Consider the following 24,293-nt stretch of genomic DNA (forward strand, 5'->3'; position numbering starts at 1 on the left):
TGAATAGTAATAACATTATTAGATATTATCTAGTGTCTTTCCAAACCTCACTCTCCCAAAGGAGAAGAATTAAAAATCCCACAGCAACACAACCATTTCTGTCCACTTACTCGACAGAGAATGGCATCACAAGGAAGTGAAGATCCAGGCACCTAATGGTCATTTATACTGACTAGTAACCTCTTAGGAAATTAGCTGGTCCAGGTGCGATGAGTGCCATTTTGATACAACAGTCACAAGACAGAGCAAGGCTTGCTCCTAAAACTAATGTATGGAGCATTACTTGGTGATCTTGTTCAAAATGGATAATTTACGGGTAGGGCCAATGGTGGGATGCAAGATTCTGTTGTCTGGCAAGCTCCCAGGTGATACCCAGTCTGCTAGTCAGAGCAGCGAACCACACTATGAATGGCAAAGGAAGAGAAATGAGAAGAAAAGTAATTCTGACCTTGAGTAGGAATACAGTGGCGCAGATGGTAGAAAATCTGTCTGCAATGCAGAAGATCTGAGTTCGACCTCTGGGTTGGGAAGATCCCCTGGAGAGGGGAACGGCTACCCACTCCAGTATTCTTGCCTGGAAAATTCCATGGACAGAGAATCCCATGGACAGAGGAGACTGGCGGGCTACAGACCATGTAGTTGCAAACAGTGGGACACAAGTGAGCAACTAACATTTTCACTTTTTTTAGGAATACACTTAGGATTAAGTCAACAGTGTAGGCACTTTATGAAGATAGCCATGTCCAAGAGAATGATGATGCTTTTCGTGTTTTCCATCTTCTCATTACAAAAGTTACTTAAAATAGAAAAATACTGTGTTTTATTTTAAAAATCATCACTCTAATGCAGATTTCAATTCTTTGAATACGTAGCGAAAAAAAACCATACATTAGGCTTATCTTGCTGTTCACAAACTCAACTACCTTCCTACCTCTCAATAAAAATATTTATTTGCTATTAGACAAAAATATCCAAGGGTATTGTTCACATTTATTTTGAATGAAAACTTACACTTGATCGCTTGATCCATGGGGTTTATTATTATATTTTAATCTGGAAAAACAACTCACTAATATATTTATGAAACTGTTTTTCACATTTCAAATGGGGCAATGTGGCATTCAAGGGTTCTAAGGAAAAGGTATACAGCATCAACACAATGTAATCAGTTGATGATATATTGATATGATTTAGTAGCCTTTTAACATTTAAGATAAAGCACTGGTTGATTTATTAAAACCCAAGGATATCTTTCATCTTAATATATCCACTGCAAGACCTACATTCTAATTCAAAAACTGAGGAGAAAATCCAAGGGATAATTCAAGAAACACAAAAAACTGATGTATTTGTTAATGCTATTTCTTTAAACAATCATTTAAAAGAGGGGAGGGGAATACAGTGAAATGTCAAACATCTAAAACTGAAGAGTATTTGCTAGGATGGTGTGTGGTGGGCAAAGGATTTTTAATTGTTTTTAAAATAAATTATGGTACACAAATATTTATCAATATGTACTGGCAGGATGTCACAGAAAGTGAAGAAAGGCTCTTATCTTTGCAAACTTACACCTTATCCAAAACAGATTCACACCTAGACTCAACTCATTCTGCCTCTCAGGAAGAAGAATCGAGCACCAAGTTAAATCTAAGGCAGGGGAGAATTTTTTGCTTTTATTGCCAAATTAAAACAAAGTTATATGGAATGTGTGAATGCAGCACAGGCTAAATCGGAAGTTTGCATGAAATGTATTAAGTTATTTAATTAGGTATCAGTTATTAGGGATCATTTTCATTTTCTAGAAAAGTTCCCTTAGTTTTAAATGCCCAAGATCTCCTTTACAAAGTACCAAACAAAACCCAAAAAATGAAACAGGTTATACCGAAAGTCTAATAAAACATGGCTTGCATACTCTTTAAGTTGCCAGCCTTTAATCATGCTGCTCTCTGGGCCTGAGACATACTCCATCCCAATTCTACACATTCAAACCTTACTCATCCTCCAAAATGCCTCCCCTAGAAGAAGTATAACCCTCCTCTGAATTCATATAGCATTTTATTTTCACTCCTTTAAGGCATGAATCACTTTCTATCACCCACAAAATCTCCAAACAAGTCTCAGCTCCTACGTAGTAGGCACCATAAGAAAAAGAGGCACACCTTATTAGTAGCTCCCACACTAACTAGGACTTAGAGGAATTAAGTATTAGTTGAATTTAGTAACTTCCTGTAATACACTGAAGCAGTGGTTCACAGATCAGCAGCCAAGGCACCATCTGGGAACATTTTTTAAGAAATGCCAATTCCTGGGCCCCACCCCAGACCCAATGAATGAATCAGAAACTCTGAGGGTGAGGCCGAGCAATCTGTATTTTAACAAACCGTCCACATGATTCCAATGTGGTTAATATGTGAGAAACACGGGGGCAAAAAGAGTCAGGGTGGTATGGGGGTGAAAAAGCGGTTACAGCTACAACCTAGACTATTAGGCACTGCTGTTCGGAACAGAGGATGGAAAGAGATGCTGATCTTGAAGTCATCCCCTATTAAATGCACTGATAGCTAAGGCCCTTAGAGTGAAGGGTCTTTTAAAATCATTCTTTCTTTCATTCTATATGTTGATATTTCCATACAGCTATGACTAAAAAGAAGACTGTCTAGTTTACTGATACACACATGCATAAACAACACAGATCAGCCTGAATGAATCATTTTGAAGGCATAAATTTTAGGCTTACCCAGTGATGTTTACAATTAGGCTACACAGAAGAAGCCATTCTCTCAAAATATAAGGCAGGTTTTACCAGGTACTTAGTACCACAGCCAGTCAGTCTAGTTATAATGGTTTTTCACTATTATAGAAGGCACACCCTCCAACTTCAGCTTTATTTACCTGCATGTGGGCTGCATTAAAAAAATAAAAGGAAATGTATTTCTCCCACTTGACCAAATATATTCCAATTAAATATCTAAGCAGTAAAAGCTGCCGTAATTCAAACAGAAATAACTTTGTATTGGAAATTTGATTCATACAGCCAGAGATTAAACACTTAGAACTGATCAGGAACACTGAGCTTATGCTTAAACAAATACAATTTAAATAAAAGCCAGAAAAAGAAAAGTTGAATCTCTCAGAGAAGCCAATAGTTTCTCTACTGTATTACCATAAATAGGCCTGCTCACCGTGCACATCTTAAATTCACTCTACCTAACAGGGTAAATATCAGCTCTCACAACCTGAGATAGCAGAGGTCATGCAAAGTCATCTTCCCATATACAAGTGATATAAAGCAGTAGTTCTCAAAGCCCGGTCCCAAGATCAACAAAAGCAACAGCAGCTGGGAACTTTCTAGACATACAAATTCTCAGACCCTATCCCAACCTTCTGAATACACCTTAACTTGGAAGATGAAGCCCCAGAAATCTGTGTTTTTAAACAAACTTTACAGGTGATTCTAATGAACCACTAATATGAGGCCCCATTGATTCTCTAAAGAGAATTTTGACCTGTGAGGGGAGCTACCAGTTTAAACTACCTGGGTTCATTAGGAGTTTGTTTCAAAAACTGAGAGTAACGCTATTCTCACTAACATAAGCAATGGAAATTAAATGCCCTACTGTTCCAAGCATTAAGTCCCTTTTATTTCATAGTAAATTCACAGGTACTGATTTTAAACAGTGAATAGGACTCTGGCTATTACAACTAATAAGTATTCTATTATAGTCCATTATGTTATCACTTTTATGTTTAGGACCCGATGGCCACTGCAAATGAAGCCTAGTAAAAATCCTGTGATGTCAATGATATCAGCGAGCACAAGAACATACACATGAGCAGAAAGGGAGGCGGGAAAAAGAGAAAAAGAAATAAGAGAACAAACGGGGGAAAAGATCAAGACCAAAAACCAAAATTGCAAGAGGATACTCTCATCCTAAGATATAATTCTGACTCACTTATAGTCAACAAAAATGACTCATTTCGGGTGCCTATGTTCCCTTTTCTCCGTCAAACATTATAATTTTATAATTAAAAACCTACATGGGGCAGGCTGTGGCGATAAATAAATTAAAAGAGCAGACTATACCATAATCTTAATAAACATATAGGCAATTCTAGACTTAAATGTTTTTCCATTCTTGGCATCCTGACTTTAAAATTCAAGAGAAACAGAATAGGAAAGTCTGTATCCAACCAAACTATGCTCCACAACAGAATAGCAATGCAAGCCACAGTTATGTTCCAATGTTATACGGCTCTGAAACTATCAACCACAAATTCATTCTGGAAACACTGATGGAAATCACATTTTTCTCATAAGATATAGTCTTCTTAAAATTTCATCTATGTCTGGTTTTCCCTTATCCTTGTTTCAGAAGCTCAAAACTTACCAAAAGAAGTTCTTCACTGAAAACTATAGATAATAATCATGTGTAATATACATAGCTTTACAGTTTGAGTTATCCAGATATTTATATTGCTTTGTAAGATGGTTTTCCTGACTCTTACATAACTGCATGTGGGTTGATGTAGAAATGTTAAGTGATGATGGGTGAAAAACCCAAGTGTACTTAAGTCAAAAGTTCAATCAGAGTAACAGTTGGCCAATTTGGGTACACTAGAAAGAGACAGAGAGTATGACACATAATGGGCTGAAAAATGTAGTTCTTTTTATACCATTTAAACTAAATTATATTATTTCTAATTTTGCCCAAATGGTTTGCATAAGAAAGAAAAATTTCTCAGTAAGATAGGTCATAATCAAAGTTTGAGCTAAGATTTATGTACCTAAACCTGGAAAACAATATATGTGTGAAGAATTTGTGTCCTTTGAGAATCATTTATAGGCTTCCCTGGTGGTCCACTGATTAAGAATCTGCCTTGCAATGCAGTGGACACCAGTTCAGTACCTGGTTCAGGAAGATCACACGTGCTACTGGGCAATTAAGCCCATGCCACAACTACTGAGCCTGCGCTCCGGACCTGTGAGCCACAACAACTGAGCCCGCATGCTGTGACTACTGAAGCACCCTAGGGTCTGTGCTCCACAACAAGAGAAGCTACCGCAACGAAAACCCCACGTACCGAAACTAAAGAGTAGCTCCTGCTCTCCACAACTAAAGAAAGCCCGAAAAAAGCAATGAAGACTCAGCACAGCCAAACATAAATTTAAAACTTTTTTAAAGAATAATTTACAAAAACATTTTCTGGAGATCAAACCAGTCAATCCTAAAGGAAATCAACCCTGAATATTCACTGGAAGGACTGATGATGCAGCTGAAGCTCCAAAACTTCGGCCACCTGATGCAAAGAGCCGACTCATTGGAAAAGACCCTGATGCTGGGAAAGACTGAGCACAGGAGAAGGGGATGATAGAGGATAAGATGGTTGGATGGCATTGCTGACTCAATGGACATGAATTTGAGCAAACTCTGGGAGACAGTGGAGGACAGAGGAGCCTGGTATGCTGCAGTCCAAGGAGTCACATGGACACGACTTGGCAACTGACTAACAACAGTAACAATCAAAAAGCAGGGATTTTTCACACTAGATTATAAACTAGTTCTGACTTACATACTTTAAATACCCAGCAAACACACTTTAAATTCAAGGATTCAAATGAACTAAATGTTTTATTTATGGAAACTACATACTATCCAAACAATAAACAACATAGCCAGGAGATTGGCTATATATTATTATCAGACAAAACAGACTTAAAGCAAAGGATATTTCTAGAAACTAAGAGAGTTCATATGGAAAAGGGTACATACCACATGAAAAAGACAGAAATGTTATACATTGAACAAGAGAATCACAAAATATATGAAACAAAAGCTAACAAAAATGAAAGAACACAAACAATCAACAATTATAGTTAGAGATTTCAAATTCCTAAGAATAACTGACAAAACATCTCCACAGAAAATTCATATAGACATAGATCAAAAAATCAATTACAGAAAGATATGCAAAGAGCTGACTCATTTGAAAAGACCCTGATGTTGGGAAAGAATAAAGGCAGGTGGAGAAGGGGATGACAGAGGATGAGATGGTTGGATGGTATCACTGACTCAGTGGACATGAGTTTGAGTAAACCCTGGGAGTTGGTGATGGACAGGGAGGCCTGGTGTGCTGCATTCCATGGGGTCACAAAAAGTTGAACACGACTGAGTGACTGAACTGAACTGAAATAACCCACTGATTAAAGAGGAAAACACAAAAGAAATTAGAAAATAATTTTAGTTAAACAAAAATGAAGTTACAACATATAATAATATGTGACATAGCTAATGATCTAGGTTTTTACCTTAATGAAACTACAAAAAAAAAAAAAAGAGGAAATAAAACTGAAAGCAAGCAAAAGAATAGCAGAAATAGATGAAATCGAATACAGAAAAACAATAAAGTCCATTACCCCAAAAGAAACTAATAAAAAGATTAGTAAAATTGATAAAACTTCTGGCCAGACCACTCAAGGAAAAAAGATTGATTAAGAGAAAAATTATCAATGACAGGAATGTAAGAAGGGTTAGCTCTACGTTTCTTACAAACAATAAAAGGACAATAAGGAAAGAGAAACTGTAAACAACTTGATGTCAACAAACTTGATAATTTAGATAAAATTTACATGTCTTAAAAGACAAATGATGAAAGTTCACCTAAGAAAGAGATAACTTGAATAATCCTCATCTACTTTAAAAAATAAAGCCATAGTTTACAACATTCCTACAAAGAAAATTTCAAGTCCAAGTGTATTTACTGGTGAAGTCTACCTAACATTTAATACCAAACGTTGATACTAAATCTAGCCAAAAACTTCACAAGAAAACTATAGACAAGTAACATTCATGAATATAGAAGTAAAAATCATTAACATAACATTAGCAAATTGAGCCCAGTTAATACAAAAAGTATAATATACCATGACCAAGTGAAGTTTATCCCAGGAATGAAAAGCTGCTTTAATATTCCAAGATTAAAGGGATACACTATTTTAAAGAGAAAAAAGAAAAGCAGTATGACCTCAACAGCCAAAGAAAAAGCATCTGACAAAACACATTTATGACAAAAATCTAATAAAGCGCATCTACCAAAAATATATTGGTACTATATTAAATGGTGAAAGACTGAGTGCTTTCTACCCAAGATTAGGAACAAGACAAGCATATCTGCTCTCACCACTTCTTTCAACATTGTATTAGCAGTCTTAGCCAGTATAATACAGTAAGGAAAAGAAATAAAAGGCAATATAGAAAAGGAAAAAAAGAAAAACAACACTGTTTATTCACAGACAATACTGAGAGGAACACAGAAAATCTTGAGGAACCTACATAAGAAGTTACATTAGCAAGTTTAAAGGATAAAAGGCCAGATAAAACCATATAAAAACCTTTTTATTTTTAAACACAACTAGAAATCAATTTAAATGTTTTTTTTAAAACTTTTCATAATGGCATCAAGAAATCTTAAAAATTAGTGACACATTTAAGCAAAATGTGTGCAAGACATGGACACCAAAATCTAAAAACTACTGCTAAGAGAAACAAAAGAACATCAAAAAAATGGAAAGATAATATCATATTCATGAATTAGAGGACTTAATATCAAAATGGCAATTCTTTACAAACTGATCAAATTAGAAGTAACCTCTACCAAAATAAAGGCTTCCCTCATAGCTCAGTCAGTAAAGAATTTGCCTGCAGTTCAAGAGACCCGGGTTTGATTCCTGGGTTGGAAAGATCCCCTGCAGAAGGAAATGGCAACCCACTCCAGTAATCTTGCTTGGAGAATCCCACGGACAGAGAAGTCTGGCAGGCTATGTCCATGGTGTCACAAGAGTCAGACACGACTTAGCGACTAAAGCACTACCATCAAAATAAGCTTCCTCTTCTCCAACCAAGCCACTTTTCCCCTTCCAACCCAACTCCTACTCTGTGTATTCTGGAATTCTATGGTTATATGTGATATGTGTGTGCGGGGGGCATGGGGGGGGGGGTTCCCCATTGGCTCAGTGGTAAAGAATCTGCCTGTAATGCAGGAGGATGCAGGTTTGATCCCTAAGTCAGGAAGACTCCTTGGATGAGGGCATGGCAACCCACTCCTGTATTCTTGCCAGGATAGTTAAAGTCCTCTATATTTCCCCGTGTCTTCAAACTCTTCACTGAAGCTCACTACATTTGCTTACTGCTACTGCTAAGTCACTTCAGTCGTGTCCGACTCTGTGTGACCCCATCCCTGGGATTCTCCAGGCAAGAACACTGGAGTGGGTTGCCATTTCCTTGTCTAATTCATAAAAGTGAAAAGTGAAAGTGAAGTCGCTCAGTCATGTCCGACTCTTGGCGACCAATGGACTGCAGCCTACCAGGCTCCTCCGTCCAAGGGATTTTCCAGGCAAGAGTACTGGAGTGGGGTCCCATTGCCTTCTACATCTACTAGTCATTCAAGAGCCTTTCCCTAAGACAGTACTTGGCTCTACATCACTATCAAAGCAGAGAATGAGATAGCCACATCCTATACCTTAAGAGTCCACTGTTGGTCTTAATTATCTTCATCTTTCTTCATAGCCATTGCTGGACCAGTCTTTCCCTCTTACAAAAAAAAAGGTTGCTTACCTAAGCTCAAATCAAAATACCACCTTTCACTATCTACTTCTCAACCAGTTTCCACTCAAATCACTTTCCCCACTTTATTAAGACATTATACCCATATAAGTCCTTGTATCATCACCTCAGAGCCTGTCATTCAACAACCTGTTTATTCTTTGGCCTTGTTAACAACAGGGAGGTTCTCTTCCATTGTCAGTTCTGTTCAGTAGCTCAGTCATGTCTGACACTTTGTGACTCCATGGACTGCAGCACGCCAGGCTTCCCTATCCATCACCAACTCCCAGAGCTTGCTCAAACTCATGTCCATTGAGTTGGTGATGCCATCCAACTATCTCATCCTCTGTCATCCCCTTCTCCTCCCACCTTCAATCTTTCCCAGCATCAGGGTCTTTTCAAATGAGTCAGTTCTTTGCATCAGGTGGCCAAAGTATTGGAGTTTCAGCTTCAACATCAGTCCTTCCAATGAATATTAAGGACTGATTTCCTTTACGATGAACTGGTTGGATCTCCTTGCAGTCCAAGGGACTCTCAAGAGTCTTCTCCAACACCACAGTTCAAAAGTATCAATTCTTCTGCGCTCAGCTTTCTTTATAGTCCAACTCTCACATTCACACATGATTACTGGAAAAACCATAGCTTTGACTATATGGACCTTTGTTAGCAAAGTAATGTCTTTGCTTTTTAATATGCTGTCTAGGTTGCTCATAGCTTTCTTCCAAGGAGCAAGTGTGTTTTAATTTCATGGTTTCTACTGTCAATATTTGTTTAATGTAAATCTTTTCTGCTAGACTAAGCTCCATGAAGATAGAAATCAGAGCTGTCTTCTTCACTGCTGAATTTCAAGCACACAGCATAATGCATACCCTTAAACAAAGTGCTTTTTCATCTCCATTAAATGCAAATATTGAGGACCACTAGCAGGCCTGTTTTGGAGAAGGAAATGGCAACCCACTACAGTATTCTTGCCTGGAGAAACCCAGGGACAGAAGAGCCTGGTGGGCTGCTGTCTATGGGGTCACACAGAGTCGGACATGACTGAAGCGACTTAGCAGCAGCAGCAGCAGCAGGCCTGTTTGACTTACAAAAGAACTAAGAAGGACAATGATGTGTCTGGGAATCATATATAAAAAAGCAATCAGAGGATGTTTTTCTGAGAGAAAGTATTTGTCGGATGAATAAATAAAGGAAAATGGTAATAGCTATCCTAAAATACAAGAAGATCAAACACAGAATAAGTAAGTCTGACAATCCTGAGATGTGGGATGAGGAATTGGCTCTGCTACTAATTAGTGACTATTCTGTCTTTTTAAAAGAATTTTATTATTGGAGTATAATTGCTTTGCAATGTTGTGTTAGTTTCTCCTATACAACAAAGTGAATCAGCTATATGGATACGTATATCCCCTCCCTCTTGAGCTTCCCTCCCAATTTCCCACGCACCCCATAGAGCACCAAGCTGAGTTTCCTCTACTATAAATTATTTTCCTTCTAGTTAACAATTTTACACATAGTAGTGTATTTACATTAGTGTGGCTTTATTCAATGTTACTGGGCCTTTGTCTGCTCATCCATAAATTAAAGGCATTAGACCTTTTGGGTTCCAAATATTCTCTTTCATTCATGTCTAATAGCGCTCCCAATGTAGAAAGTAGCCCAAGTGTGCAATAAGAAAGCAATCTGAGGTCCCAGATCTATCAATATATGGATGAAATTAACTTAAAGATTATACTAGCTTCTCTCTCTTTAAGCTACTGGATAGCTCATCTTCCAATCACTGAAACCTTGTATTTCAAGAATGCACAAGATAAAACAAGCATTAAAAATTTAACACGCACCTGCCCTCCTTCACTTTTTGTGCATTCCCTCGACATATGTAGTTTTCAATGTAACCATCACTGCAGTTGATTTTTGACCAGTCTGGGTCACAAACATCCAAGAAGTGAGGCCGCAGTCTGCCTATCGAATACTTGGCAATATCAGTCAGGGACTGACTAGCAGCTGCACCAAATAAAAATGTTCCAATGGCTTTGTAAACAGTGGCTATGTAGTTATTCCTGATAAAGGAATTCGAGTGCAAGAGGTTAAAGTAAACAGACAGGGTTTCTCCAACAATCATCTGAAAAAAAACAAAACAGAAAAATAGTGTTAAAGCAGTATCCAGGCACGTCAAACAAGGTAGAGAACATAGAAGAAAATGGTAAATCACAATAAAATGTTTGTTTTAAAAATACCTCCCTCTCTTTTTTCCTTTTCAAATGGAGAACAACTTAGGATTCCTAATTCTAGACCACAAAAAAAGGTGTCATCAATTGATACTGCTTACAGAGCAATGACAAAGCCTAAATAATTCCAAAGTCTAACTTGAAACAATAAGGCCTTACTTCTTGTATTCAAATAAACTGAACCTTAATAAGTAGACAATGACATACCACGGAGTATAAAAACAATGACTTTTCAAAGAATACAAACTTTCCAATTAGAATATCCCTTACATAAGCACTTTGATCTCAGAGTCTGCATTTGCATCAGATATTACTTTGAACCAAAAATATTCATCATGTTAAAAAAAGGTAAAACACTTTAAGAGAAAAAGCTAACCTAATAAAAGCGGGGATCTAACACTGAGGTTAAAGGGTGCAGAGGGCAGAGACCAGCTGACAAGGTCTCCCAGTCCTGCCTCTCCAGGAAGCTTTTAGGGCTGGCTTCCTTAACAAGTCTCATCAGAAGACCAAATACACACTTGATGTTCTCCTTCTTCAAGAAAACATTTCAAGTGACTCCTTCCTCTTTTTCACTGACTTTTGTAAAATGGGAGTCATAGCCTTCTCAGATACTAGTAATGTGTGTGTAAGTGCACACGAGTATAATGGGTTTAAAGGCATAAAAAGGTTTTCAAGTACCTTACAAATTCACAGATCAATATCCTAAGAAACCTGAAAAAATACTGAATGGCAACATTATAAAAAATAATAAGCCGCACTCTAGCTACCTGAGACCAAAATAAACACTTAAACAAAAAATTCTGCTTGCTAATTTATGTTGGGCATGGATATAAATCACAAAGTTTCACTTAAAGAGTTTCACTGCTTCATCTTAAATTTAAATAAATGATTTTACAAAGCATTCAAACATTTCCATTTAGCGACTATTAATTGTCTTTGGGGGTGAGATAAATGGTTGTCTCCTGAAAGGGATTTCAAGAACCTGATATCAAAAATTCTTTCTTCATCTGGCTCAATGGCTCCTAAAATTCCATAATTACAATGCTGTGACTTTGACAACTAGACTATGAACTCTACAAAACCAAGATGAATTTTTGGTTGAACAGAAAGCTAACACCACCACAGAGGCCTAAAACAGAGCTGGTGGTCAATAAATTTCAATTCAAGGTGCTACCTCTTGGGTAAAAAGTAAACATCCTTAAATACATTAAACCCCATAGGAATATATCCCTCGTTATAATCCTTCATGTGGATGACTTAATCAAGCCTTTGCTAATAAGCACAGGTCTCACAGGAGAGGAAAACTCCATTCACTTCTGGGGATACCATACCTCCACAAGTGTGCTTAGGGTACTCCCTGGTGACTGTCCTAGAGGCCTTGAATTAAAATATATTACATATCCTCAGCCATTAAAGTGTTCCAGCAACTGCTTTGATAGATAAACAGCAAGAAAAGATATTGCTAATGTTTTGTTATGGAGATGACCTTTGATAATTTGAAATATATACCAAGTATATTAGTCAACCACAATTTAAGCAGTGAAACTTCAACTTCCCAGCTGTCAGTTCTTCTTGTGTAAGCACTCAACTACTTTCTAAAAACAAATATTAATTTTTGTGAGTCTTCCTAGTCATAATGATCACTGTCTAGGGCTACCTAGACTCTGGTTCTTGCCACTGATGACTGAAAATCAGTTCACTAGTAACATTCAGCATACTGGGCACAAATTAAAAGTTGACCTACAGATGTAGAATATGCTGAAATTTAACCCTTAATTCTGGGAAAGGATGCAGAGGGACTCTAAATCTAACAAATGCTAGGTCAGAGTACATCATTTTCCTTAATTTTGTATGCCATCTGTAATGAGAGAAGTAGGTAACAGAGACATTCTAAATCAAACGCAGGGAGATGTCTGTGCCTTCCACTGACATGTGACAGCCATATTTTCATTTCATTTTAAAACCTTATCTTGCCCTTCGAGCCATTTAGGCCAACTCAGCCTCTGGTGAAGTTCACACTTAAACTAACTGCTCTAATCATAAAGCTGGGATTGCTTGTCAAACATTATTTAATCAGATTAAGGATAAATTTTTAAAGTACTAAAGGTGATTTTGGGGGAGTAAAACAAAATACTTTTGAAGATCAAAGCTAGTAGCTATATAAATCAGAAGGATTTAATCATTTAAAACCTATGTATCAGAGTATTTTCTCACCATCTTTATATCTCCATCAACCAAGATCTACACTGTCACTATAGTTATGTGTCTTCCACTCAGGACTCACCTTCCTGAAGGAATAGTCTAAAATCACTCACTGGCATACTTCCACTCCTTTCTAAATATCTCTAAACCCTTTATTCTACTGAATAGCTCTCCAAAAAGTCAAAATGGTCTCATCAGATCAAAGAGATTTTTATCAACCCAAATCTTAACTTCCCAGTAATATATGACATCACTGACCATTTTGTCCTTATTGAACTTCTCCCTTGGCTTCTGTGATACTATATTAATTCTGATTCTTTACCAGGGTCCCTCAATCACTCATATATTTGTGGATCACTTGCAAATCACGTCAAAGGCCTGGTATGAAGTCCCAATCATAGTCCTATTTTTTTAAAGAAATGATTTACTTTCTAGAAAACAAAATTAAACATAAACAGTCTAACCATGTGCTGCCTCAAAGAAGTTGAGTTAGTGGATAATCTGAAATTATTTTAAGTTAGTACATAAAGCCACTGCCAGCGTGTGTCTCTGTTGATACAGTTGATGTAGAAAAAGCACTTGTACAGCACTTTTACACAGTCTGCTCTTTTTACACTCAACTTGGGCTTCCCTTATAGCTCAGTCAGTAAAGACTCTGCCTGCAGTGCAAGAGACCTGGGTTTGGTCCCTGGGTCGGGAAGATCCCTGGAGAAGGGAATGGCAGCCCACTCCAGTATCCTTGCCTGGAGAATCCCATGGACAGAGGAGCCTGGCGGGCTGCAGTCCATGGGGTTTCAAGAGTCAGACACAACACAGCAACTAAACCACCACCACACTCAACTCACTTGCTGCTTTGTAAATACAGAGATAACCTTTTCACAGGTGATGGTGAAATAATCAAAACTTCCAAGTTAATAAAACATACACAACAAGTCTTTGCTAACTGCGTGTCTAAGGGCCCTGCGCTTGCTAGGCAGGCCGCACAGCACCCTGTCCACTGGCAGGCCTCTGGTCTGTAGCAGATTCTGTAGTTTTGCTCGTGCGGCATCCTTCTTACTGAGACACAAACAAAAGTAGGGTTGAAAGACAAGTACATTTGTAGCAGCATTTGAGTACTTAAATCTTGTCTATAATCAGCTATTATTTGCAGAAAAGTCCTGCTAAAAGTTTTATATGTAAAGAGCTATTAATCTCTCAGAAATATATACTTTAAAAAGAGTCTACTTGTACTTCCTCTTTAATAGAAGGATCATAGGCTTTCTTTCTTTTCATAGTAAAAACTTAGTTTAAGATCTGTCTAGATTAAATGGGCCACTGATTTCTTAAAACTTCATATTGTAGGAGAAGTTTTGTATATTGTACATTGTATATTCATATATTGTAGGAGAGTCACCAACATTACTGCATAATCTCTCCAGTTTCATTCCAGCACCTAGGACAAGCTAGCGACCATAGCAATGGCAAGGATAACAAGATGAACAAGGCACCATCTCTGCCTTCAGGAGCTCACAGTGTTGTGAAACAAATATTTGTATAGCAGAGATTTTCTTTTATTAATTATACACCACAAATTAGGAATTAACTTTTAGTGCTAATAAGGAGCTGTAATCATTTTGCAATCAGACACTAAATTTCTAAATCAAGAAGTTTTGCTTTGTTTTTTAATAAACTTCAGAACAGACAAGATATATCTTTTTGGTTATTTATCTTTTTGGCCTATCTCCTTGATGAGATCATATTTTCTGCTTTTAGCGTAAATCTTATTTCTAAAGTTACAAGATACGGAGCATAAAATTAAAGTCATAGAATCTCTGAGTCAAGAGATAATAAAAATCATCTAGTCAAATCACTTGAAATCTTCTCCCCAACCAGAGCACATTCTCTAGACATTCTCACCTGAAATCCTAGAAAACAGTAATTATTAGTTTTAATATCAGTAAAAATGCTTTCATATTCACTGTTAATTATCTATAGAACTTGGGCTTTTCTCCCCTATTTCTGCACTTATCTAAAAATTCTTTAAACTAAATATGGGTTAAATGAAGGCTTTTAACACCTGTTAGTAATTTTTCTTTTCTAGAACTCAGTAACTAGAGTCAGTTCATAAACAGTCTCAATAAATCATAAAATAATATCTTAAGTATAAAGTATGCTAAAAATACATTGATACAGTATTCATCTATTGCATTATTACTGAAACAATAGCAAATTAGAGCTAAAAAAAAATCACAGTGACTTGGAAAAGATTAGCATAAAACCACACATATTTAGTACGGTTCTTCTAATTATACACTGTTACTCTTTTAGCCCCACTGAAAATAGCTGAGATTATTTTGATCAAATAACATAAAAAGTTAAAACACATGTTTTAGAGGGTTATACATTCAGTCATTAACAGGATAACACAAAATTAAAGCCAACTGCCCAAAAGTGATAAACTTGGAAAAGTGGATTTAACTTACAACGATAATACTGAATGGAATGATTATTCCACCTAATAACGGATAAGGTATGGTGTCTTCTTTGTAAGGGTACTTGATGGACTCATCATTACAGAATAATCCTCGTTGGAAGGGGGTATGCCTTGAAGTAAGAATTGCAAAAGGCAATCCAGCTAGCAAAAGGAATAAATGAAAATATCATTAAAAAGGAATATCAAAACTAATCAATGGCAATAATTATCCCAGAGATCATCTTTAAAAATGTTTGCCATGAAAACAGTAAGAGCACATGGAAAAAGAAAATGTAGCAACACATGCAACAGAAGTTAGAAAAATTACAGCTTAGGGTAAAGATTTTTTTTTCTACAAAAGCAATGCCTTCAAGTCCTCTATTAACCAGTTTAACTAAGAAAAACGTCTTCTCTTTGTTTCTACCCAAATACACTAACCTGATTTTAGAGGAAGAAAAATCTCTTCTCATGCTCTTGTTGTCATTTAATCATAGGGTCTTCACTATTTTCAAACCACTTTGTCAAGATCTTTACTTCCAAAAAAAAAAACAGCATTCTGCATTTTATCTTGATATTACTTGATATTACTACCATATCACAGGTCATGGTCACTGGCTATTATCAGAGTATCTAAAGATTATCAGAGTATCAGTTATTGGAGTATCTAAAGATTATCCACTCATTTCTGTACTGTCTACTGGCAAGTTTAGAACTGCTATAAAAAGGAGTGCAAGCTTAAACCAAGTTTCTAAAGAAAAGATGGACAGTGAAGTCAAGCACAAAAGCACCTAAAAGAGCTCTCTCTTTTGTCATCATCAAGATCATGCCTCACACTCATCTCCTAAGATGTCTAAACTTTTAACTAAATGTGAACTTTAAGAGTTCAGTCCTCCTTTATTTCATCACTGCATCCAGCATCCTGATTAAAACTGCAGCATACTGACTAGGACTGCTTTCTAAGAGAGCTTAGCAGAAACCCTCAGCATGAGTTCTGCTTCAGGACTTTCCCAAGGATGGACCCATTCACCCAGCAGTAATACCATACCCATTTAGCTAACATACTCACTGTATATTCAAGTATTCTTTCCATGAAGCACCAAGTCTTGACAACCACTTACAGTTCTCAATAACTCTGCTAAGCCCTAAAGAGTCAAAGACAACCAAGCTTCTGACACTCTGCCTAATGCATAGACTACAAGTATCAAATGAACCACCTGATGCATTGACTACAAATATCAAATGTGTTCAATCTTCAAGGGTCAAATGAAAAGGGGAAGCCTGTTCCTTGTTCTTTTATTTTTCTATTTTTCATTAAACTCTGAATATATGAACCAAAGTTTCTTTGTGTTAACCAATGTGTCATGTTATTACCCCACTAGAAGTCTTTATGATGTGAGAAGTGACCAAGAAGGCAGAGTAGGAAGACCATGAGCTTGTGAGCTCCTTCTGCAGGCACAAAAAAATTACGATTATTTACAGAGCAACTACCCATAAGAGTGAACTGCAAATTAGCAGGAAAGATCTTTTACAACTAAAAATATAAAGAAGAAATCACAACAAGATAAGCAGAAAGGGTGAAGTATGATTATCACCCATATTTCCAGGGTATACAACCCACAAATGGGAGAATAAATTACAACTGCAGAAGTCCTCCCAAAGGACAAAAGTGTTCTAGCTCCACATCAGGCCCCTCAACTCAGGGGTCTGCACATAAAGAACTCCCCTCCCACTGCCTAGACTGTTTGGCTCTGAAAGCCAACAGGGCTTCCTTTTTGGAGAATCAGAGAGTTGTGGGAAATAGAGACTTAAGTCTTAAGAGAGCACACACAAAATCTTATATGTTCTAAGACCCAGGGCAGAAGCAGTAATTTAAATGGAACTTGTGTAGGACCTATGAGAGAGTCATTTCCTAGGTAGGTTGATAAAAAGTCTAGGGATCCCCAAGGAGAGAGAGGTCTGGAATACTCAAGGAGGAAGAAGGGACAAACTTTTTACTTTTCGTGGACTTAGCAACAAACTTTCATCTTGGGGGCTCGTCTGGGATTCTTCAGGACAAGGTAAGGATGCTTGGAGCTCTAGTTCTTTGTACTTTACTAACTCTACTGTGTGCTTGCGTGAATGAATGAAACGCCCTGCGTGAAGCAAGTGAGGAGCCCTGCTCTGCGGTTCCGCGGCGACCTCATATGGTTTGTGGCAGAAACCTGTTGGGGGTTTATACCAACCTGCCAATGCCAAGAGACACCCAATGTCTCCTTCGGGAACCGACCAGAAATGGGCAAAGCGTGTGGACCTAACTCTCCTTTCTCGGTCAACTTTTCGGTTTCTTTGGCCATTTCATAACTCCTTGGAAATCAGAAGTACTAACCTAATCTGTCGGATCACAGACTTTCAAGGGACTTGTGATCTGTGCTGCCACTGTGTACTGTGACTTAGGTCCCAGTAGTCAGGAATTCCCTCTTTAGGAATCCAAAGTACGGAAGTTAGATGTAGCTCTAGCTACAAGAGCATCACAGACTTTCAAGGGACTTGTGATCTGTGCTGCCACTGTGTACTGTGACTTAGGTCCCAGTAGTCAGGATTCCCTCTTTAGGAATCCAAAGTACGGAAGTTAGATGGAGCTCTAGCTACAAGAGCATCTCTGAGGTTAAAGGTTACTCAGATTGGAACTACAATGGATTTTTTTCTCTTTTGGTAACACTGGCTCTTAGTGGACCAGAGGAGACTCTTATACTGGTGTGGTGATGCTTAGGAGGCTCTTACACTGGTATGGTGACGCTTGGAAGAAACATCTCAGCTTCATGTTCCTATCGGTCTTATTGTGGTCAGGAATATACTCAAGGTCATGCACAGGCACTCAGTTGACGAATGTTTCCCCCAGTGGTTTAGCCTGGGAGGCATTCCGGAAGGTTACTCTGATTGCACCCCAGGTGGCATCAGAGGCAAGCAAGGTTTTAATGGTGAGGAGCTAGACATCAGTCAGGGATGCCATCAGACCTACCCCTGATTCATCTCCACCCCGTCTTGATGGTAGGACCAGGAGGGACGAGTAGGTCGCCTGTGTTGGTAAAGGACAAACTAAGTCTGACCAGAAAGGAAAGTTTTGGTGTAAAGCCTGTCTACACCCCCATCTAGAGCAGGAAGGGATGCCTCCGGTAGAAAGATGGCACTGGTTGCTTTTTTTCTCTCTTACAGATGGGAGCTAACAATTCCAGCCTCACTCCTTTGAACTGTATCCTGAAAAACTGGGATAGATTTGATCCCCAGGGCTTAAAGAAGACACACCTCATGTTTCTATGTGATACTGCATGCCCATGGTATCCACTGGAGGATGGCAAATGGTGGCTGCTTGGAGGGTCTTTTAAGTATAATACTGTTTTACAACTAGACCGGTTCTGTAGAAAACAAGGGAAATGGGTAGAAGTAGCGTATGTGTTGCCCTTTTTCTCTCTGCGAAATATGCCAGACTTATGTCCTAAGGGCATAGATTTGGGTGTGACTCCTTCAGTTCCCTCCTGTCCTCCTACTTTGCTAGATGAGATGGAGGACAGGAGACAAAGAGATAAAGAAAAGCAGGTTTCTCCAATCTATCCCTGGGATCATATGTGCAGAGCAGCCAGAGAGACTGAGAGAACAGCCACACAAGCTGTTGCCTCTTCATGAAGCACCCACTGGGAGAAATAATCAGTCTATGAGAGTTAATAGCCTTTTTCTTATCAAGAAATAAAAAGAATCAAGGGGGATCTGGGAGACTATTTAGAGGACCCAGAAAAAATATATTAGAGGTTTTAAAGGTGTTACTCTGCTTTATGACCTTACTTGGAAGGATGTGATGTATATCTTGGGACAAACACTGACTCCCGACTTAAAAAGTCGAGTTTTGGGAAAAGCAGTTGCCTGGAGGAGATCAGTCCTGGGTGTTCACTGGAAGGAGTGATGTTGAAGCAGAAACTCCAGTACTTTGGCCACCTCATGTGAAGAGTTGACTCACTGGAAAAGACCCTGATGCTGGGAGGGGTTGGGAGCAGGAGGAGAAGGGGATGACAGAGGATGAGATGGCTGGATGGCATCACCTACTCGATGGGCATGAGTATGAGTAAACTCCGGGAGTTGATGATGGACAGGGAGGCCTGGTGTGCTGTGATTCATGGGGTCGCAAAGAGTCGGACACCACTGAGCGACTGAACTGAACTGATGGAGATGAACGGTTTGGTAATGAATCAGTAGGGAAGCAGGAGGACGAGATAACCGCCCTCCCCACTGTGAATCAGGTGGTCCCAATTACAGAACCAGACTGGGACTACAACAAAGGAAGTAGTCAAAGGAAGATGGGATCAGAGTCACTTTATCAGATGTACTCTTGAAGGACTCAGGCAGGCATGTACTAAGCCTTTAAACTTTGGCAAATTGGCAAACATAGAACAGGAGGAGAAGGAAGCTCCTGGTAAATTCCTAGATAGACTGAGAGAAGCCCTTAGCAGATTCACTGAGACTGATCCCGAAAGTGAAGAGGGAAAAGTGATCTTAAAGGATAGATTTCTCACTCAGTCAGCTCCAGATAGCTGTAAGCTATTAAAATGGGCATGTGGACCAAATTAGTCTTTAGATAATCTGTTACAACTGGTTCAGACAGTCTACTATGGTAGAGAATATAAGGAAAAGAAAGAAAGGCAGAAAAAGACAAAGGAACAGGCAGAAGCCCTAGCAATGGCTATGAGAACCATTCTTAAACAGCCTGAGAAAAATGCCCTGAGCGACCCAGGTGAAAAGAGATGGGCTTGTCAATACTGTGGAAAGGAGGGGCATCTCAAGCAGGATTGCCCTCAGGCATCTAAGCCACCCCAGCTCCATGTCCAGTCTGCAAAGGACCATACTGGAAGAGAGACTGCCCCCAGAGGCGTAGCTTTCAGGGGTTGGACTCTCAAGACAATCAGGACTGAAGGTACCCGGGGGTCCCCACACAAGCTCCCGTCCTAATTACACCTGAGGAACCCCAGGTATTAATAACTGTGGGGGGCCAATCCGTTGATTTCCTTTTAGATAGTGGGACAACTTACTCCGTGCTTACTGAAGCCCCTGGCCCACTTTCTTCCCGATCCGCTTCCATAATGGGACTGTCTGGACAAGGCAAAAGATGGGCCTAATAATCTATGTGAGCCTACTTCTGCTGACTCCAAAATCCTGAGTCTGCTGTTTGATCCTCAAGACAATGCCTTCCTGTCCTGAGCTCACTTCTACGCTGCATTCCACAATCAGTCTAACTGTCGGGTCTGTGGAGCGCTCCCCTCTTCATCAGTGAAAGGTTTCCCGTGGTGGACATCTCCACTTCAAGGAAAAGACTTTCTCCAAATCTGCAAATACCTTTGACAACAATCGCATGTGATGCCTCTTCTTAAACTGATGACTTCTAATAACCCTAAAATGAACTGGTGCAACACTTTGTAATTTAGCTATGGACATAATGTGACTTTTCATTTTGATTTTAATGTGGTTTAATGACTGACTATTTTGCCTTACGTTTGTAACTGTATAATGGGGTTTTCTAACCATCTAAAAGCTTTTAATTTACAAATGGTTGTCCAAGCTCCTACGAGTGCCACAACCTCCTCCAACTGTTATGTGGGGCCCCTAGATCAGAGACCCTCAATATGAGGGTTAGGAGAATATGTTGCCTCAACAATTTAGAGACTATGCCCCTAAACAGCATGAAGTAGTTATGGGATGAAAACAACACCTTTCCCTTGGCAACATAATTCTCCTAAAAGAAAAGGGGAGAAATGAGAGAGTCATTTCCTAGACAGGTTGGTAAGAAGTCTAGGGGTCCCCAAGGAGAGAGGTCTGGAATACTCAAGGAGAAAGAAAGGACAAACTTTTTATTTTTTTTCCTCTACATTCCTTAGGGTTATATAACAATAATATATCCTGCCTGAGGACAATCTCTGGATTAAACCTTCTGGCTAATTCTGTTATCTTAAAATGTAAATTATGGGAGTAGGTCTAGTGAGGCCTTTACAACCTCCAGACATTCTTTGGATTCATTGGAGAGTATATAACTCCACTGCTAACACTAGCAAGCTGGTACTCTTTCTACCCCCTTCTGATGTCTGTGTCAGAAGCTTTCTCTATCCCTTTTATACTTTAATAAACTCTACTACACAAAAGCTCTGAGCGATCAAGCCTCGTCTCTGGCCCCGGATTGAATTCTCCTCCGGAGGCCAAGAATTCCAGCGTCTTTTCCTGGATTCAGCAACAAACTTTCACCTACTTGCTCATCCTGTAGAGCCTCCCAGAGAGGCAGAAGGCAACTGAAACTCACTCTGAGAACAAAGATGCTGGCAGCAGCCATTCTGGGAAACTCATTCCACCACCAAGACACAGGTGTTGTTAAGTGTCACTTTAGAATCCTCCCTCTAACCAATCAGTGAGAGACCAGGTCTGCCTACCAAACAACACCGGCACTGGGATGCACCAGGCCAGGCAGCTAGGTGGGCAGGATCACCAGCAGGCTGACACTACAGAGAACTCCCTGGGCCCCCAGCCAATTCAGGACATGACTCCACCCACTATAGGACCCAGGACCCAGCCCCATCTACAAGTGGGCTACCATAGCACTGGGACCACTGGAAACCACACACACACACCACACAAACACACACACACACACAGCTAGTCATCTGACCCAGCCCCATCAACCAGTGAGCCAGCACTAGCCCTAGTCCTGGCCTCAAACACCAGGTGTCAGGCACCAGCCCCAAGATCTGCTAGGCCCCAAGTCCATCCACCTACGGCAGATACCACCCTTGGGACACCCAAAGCCCTGCAGTCACAAACCTGGGCCCAGGAACTGCCCACAGACGGGCCAATGCTAGCTGCAGTAACTTCAGGCCCCACAACAAAAGACTCCAGGACCTCATTCTGCCCATCAGTGGGCCAGCACCAGTCCCACGTCCTTTTGGGCCCCCACACCAGCCACCAAGCCCCAGGACCACCACAACCCCCCACAGCAAGTTGTGTAAAGACCTGGCCCACCCACCAGTAGTCTGGAACCACCCTGGACACCCAGGGCCCTGGTCCGCCCAACAGGAGGCCAACTCCAGCTTCAGGACACCTTAAGCCTCTGAGCCAGCCATGTCAGGATCCAGCTCCAACCACCTGCAGGCCATTACCAACACTGGAGGCCACACAGCCAGCCAAGCCATAACCCATCCCAACCCAACACCCAACCTCACCCACCAGCAGCTGGTAGCCTTCACATAAGACATGGTCTGGCAATCAATGGGACCAGGCCAACCACGCACACCAGTAAGACAGCCACAGCAGTCAGTCAGGCACAAGAAACAGACCTATGCAGCCCACACAGAGAGTACCCATTAAACATACAGCTCTGGTGATCAGAGAGGAGTATGCTGTTGGGCCACATAGGGTACTTCCTATACAAAGCCACTTCTCCAAGATCAGGAAATGTAACCAACCTACCAAATACACAAAAATATAAAACAGGTGAACTAGGTGAATTGCAGTGACAGAGAAATACATTCCAAATAAAGAAATAAGATAACACCCTAGAAAAAGAACTAAGTGAAGATAAGCAGTCTACCCCCACCCCCCCAAAAAAAAAGAGTTTAAGGTAATGATCATAAAAATGCTTGAAGTATTTGGGAGAAGAATGGAAGAACAGAATGAGAAGTTAGAAGTTTTTTACAGAGCTGGAAATATAAGAACCAAACAGAGCTGAAAAATATAATAACTGAAATTAAAAAATACTCTAGAAGTAATCAACTGTAGATTAGATGATACAGAGGCACTGGCAGACAGAATTGTGGAAATCAGTGAAGCTGAACAGAAAAAAAAAGAGGACAGTTTAAGAGAACTTTGGCAACACATCCAGGTCCAGGAAGCACAAGGTCTCAAACAGGATCAACCTAAAAAGAATCACAACAAGAACATTATAATTAAAATGATAAAAATTAAAAATAAAGAGAGAAAATTGAAAGCACCACAGTAAAAGCAACAAGTTACATACAAGGGAACCCCCACCTCCCATAAAGCTGTTGGCTAATGTCTTGGCAGAAACTCTGCAGGCCAGAAGAGAGCAACATGATGTATTTAAAGTGATGAAAAGTAAAAACCTAAAACAAAGAATACTCTACCCAGCAAGGCTTTCACTCATATTTGAAAGAGAGCTCAAAAGTTTTACAGACAACCAAAACCTAAAAGAGTTCAACATGAAAAGAACTCAATTCAACATCAGTTTCTATAGGAAACCAGCTTTACAAGAAATAATAAAGGGACTTCTATAAGTGGAAAAGAAAAAGCAACAATCAGAAATATGAAAACTATGAAAGGAAAAGGGGCTTCCCGATGGCTCAGTAGTAAAGAATCCGCCTGCAATGCACGAGATGCAGGAGACGAGGTTCAATCCTTGGGTCAGGAAGGTACCATAGAAGAGGAAATGGCAACCTGCTCCAGTATTCTCATCTGGAAAGTTCCATGGACAAAGGAGCAAAGAGTTGGATACAACTGAGTGACTGAGCACACACGCACGCATAAAAGGAAAATTCTCCTTGGTAAAGGCAAATATACAGTAAAGGTGGTAAATCAACCATATTTATAAAGCTAGTAGGGAGGTTAAAAGACAAAAGTAGTGAGGTCATCTATATCCAAGATAAGTAAAGTGATACACAAAACCAAAGAATATAAAATATGATATCACAAACGGTAAGGGAGTGGATAATAAAAATGAAGGGTGGTTAAAATGCATTCAAACTTAACAGATCAGCAACTTAATCCTGGTAACCACAAACCAAAAATACA

The 24,293-nt window shown here is 39.4% G+C and overlaps 1 protein-coding gene across 2 annotated transcripts in view; it reads right to left on the reverse strand.

Annotated features, from left to right (window-relative positions):
• The window catches only part of PLPP1 (phospholipid phosphatase 1), a 114,905-nt gene that overhangs the window by 25,626 nt on the left and 64,986 nt on the right, over positions 1–24,293 (reverse strand). The window contains exons 2-3 of one of the 2 annotated variants that reach the window (XM_065905791.1): positions 15,493–15,644; positions 10,442–10,722 (exon numbers count right to left, since the gene is read on the reverse strand). In XM_065905791.1, coding sequence (XP_065761863.1) covers positions 10,442–10,722; positions 15,493–15,644 — 433 coding nt within the window. The remainder of the gene's footprint in view (positions 1–10,441; positions 10,723–15,492; positions 15,645–24,293) is intronic. The other variant, XM_065905790.1, reaches the window with a different exon arrangement.

The sequence above is a fragment of the Muntiacus reevesi genome, chromosome 14 (assembly GCF_963930625.1).
Source record: "Muntiacus reevesi chromosome 14, mMunRee1.1, whole genome shotgun sequence".
In the NCBI taxonomy this organism is placed as follows: domain Eukaryota; kingdom Metazoa; phylum Chordata; class Mammalia; order Artiodactyla; family Cervidae; genus Muntiacus; species Muntiacus reevesi.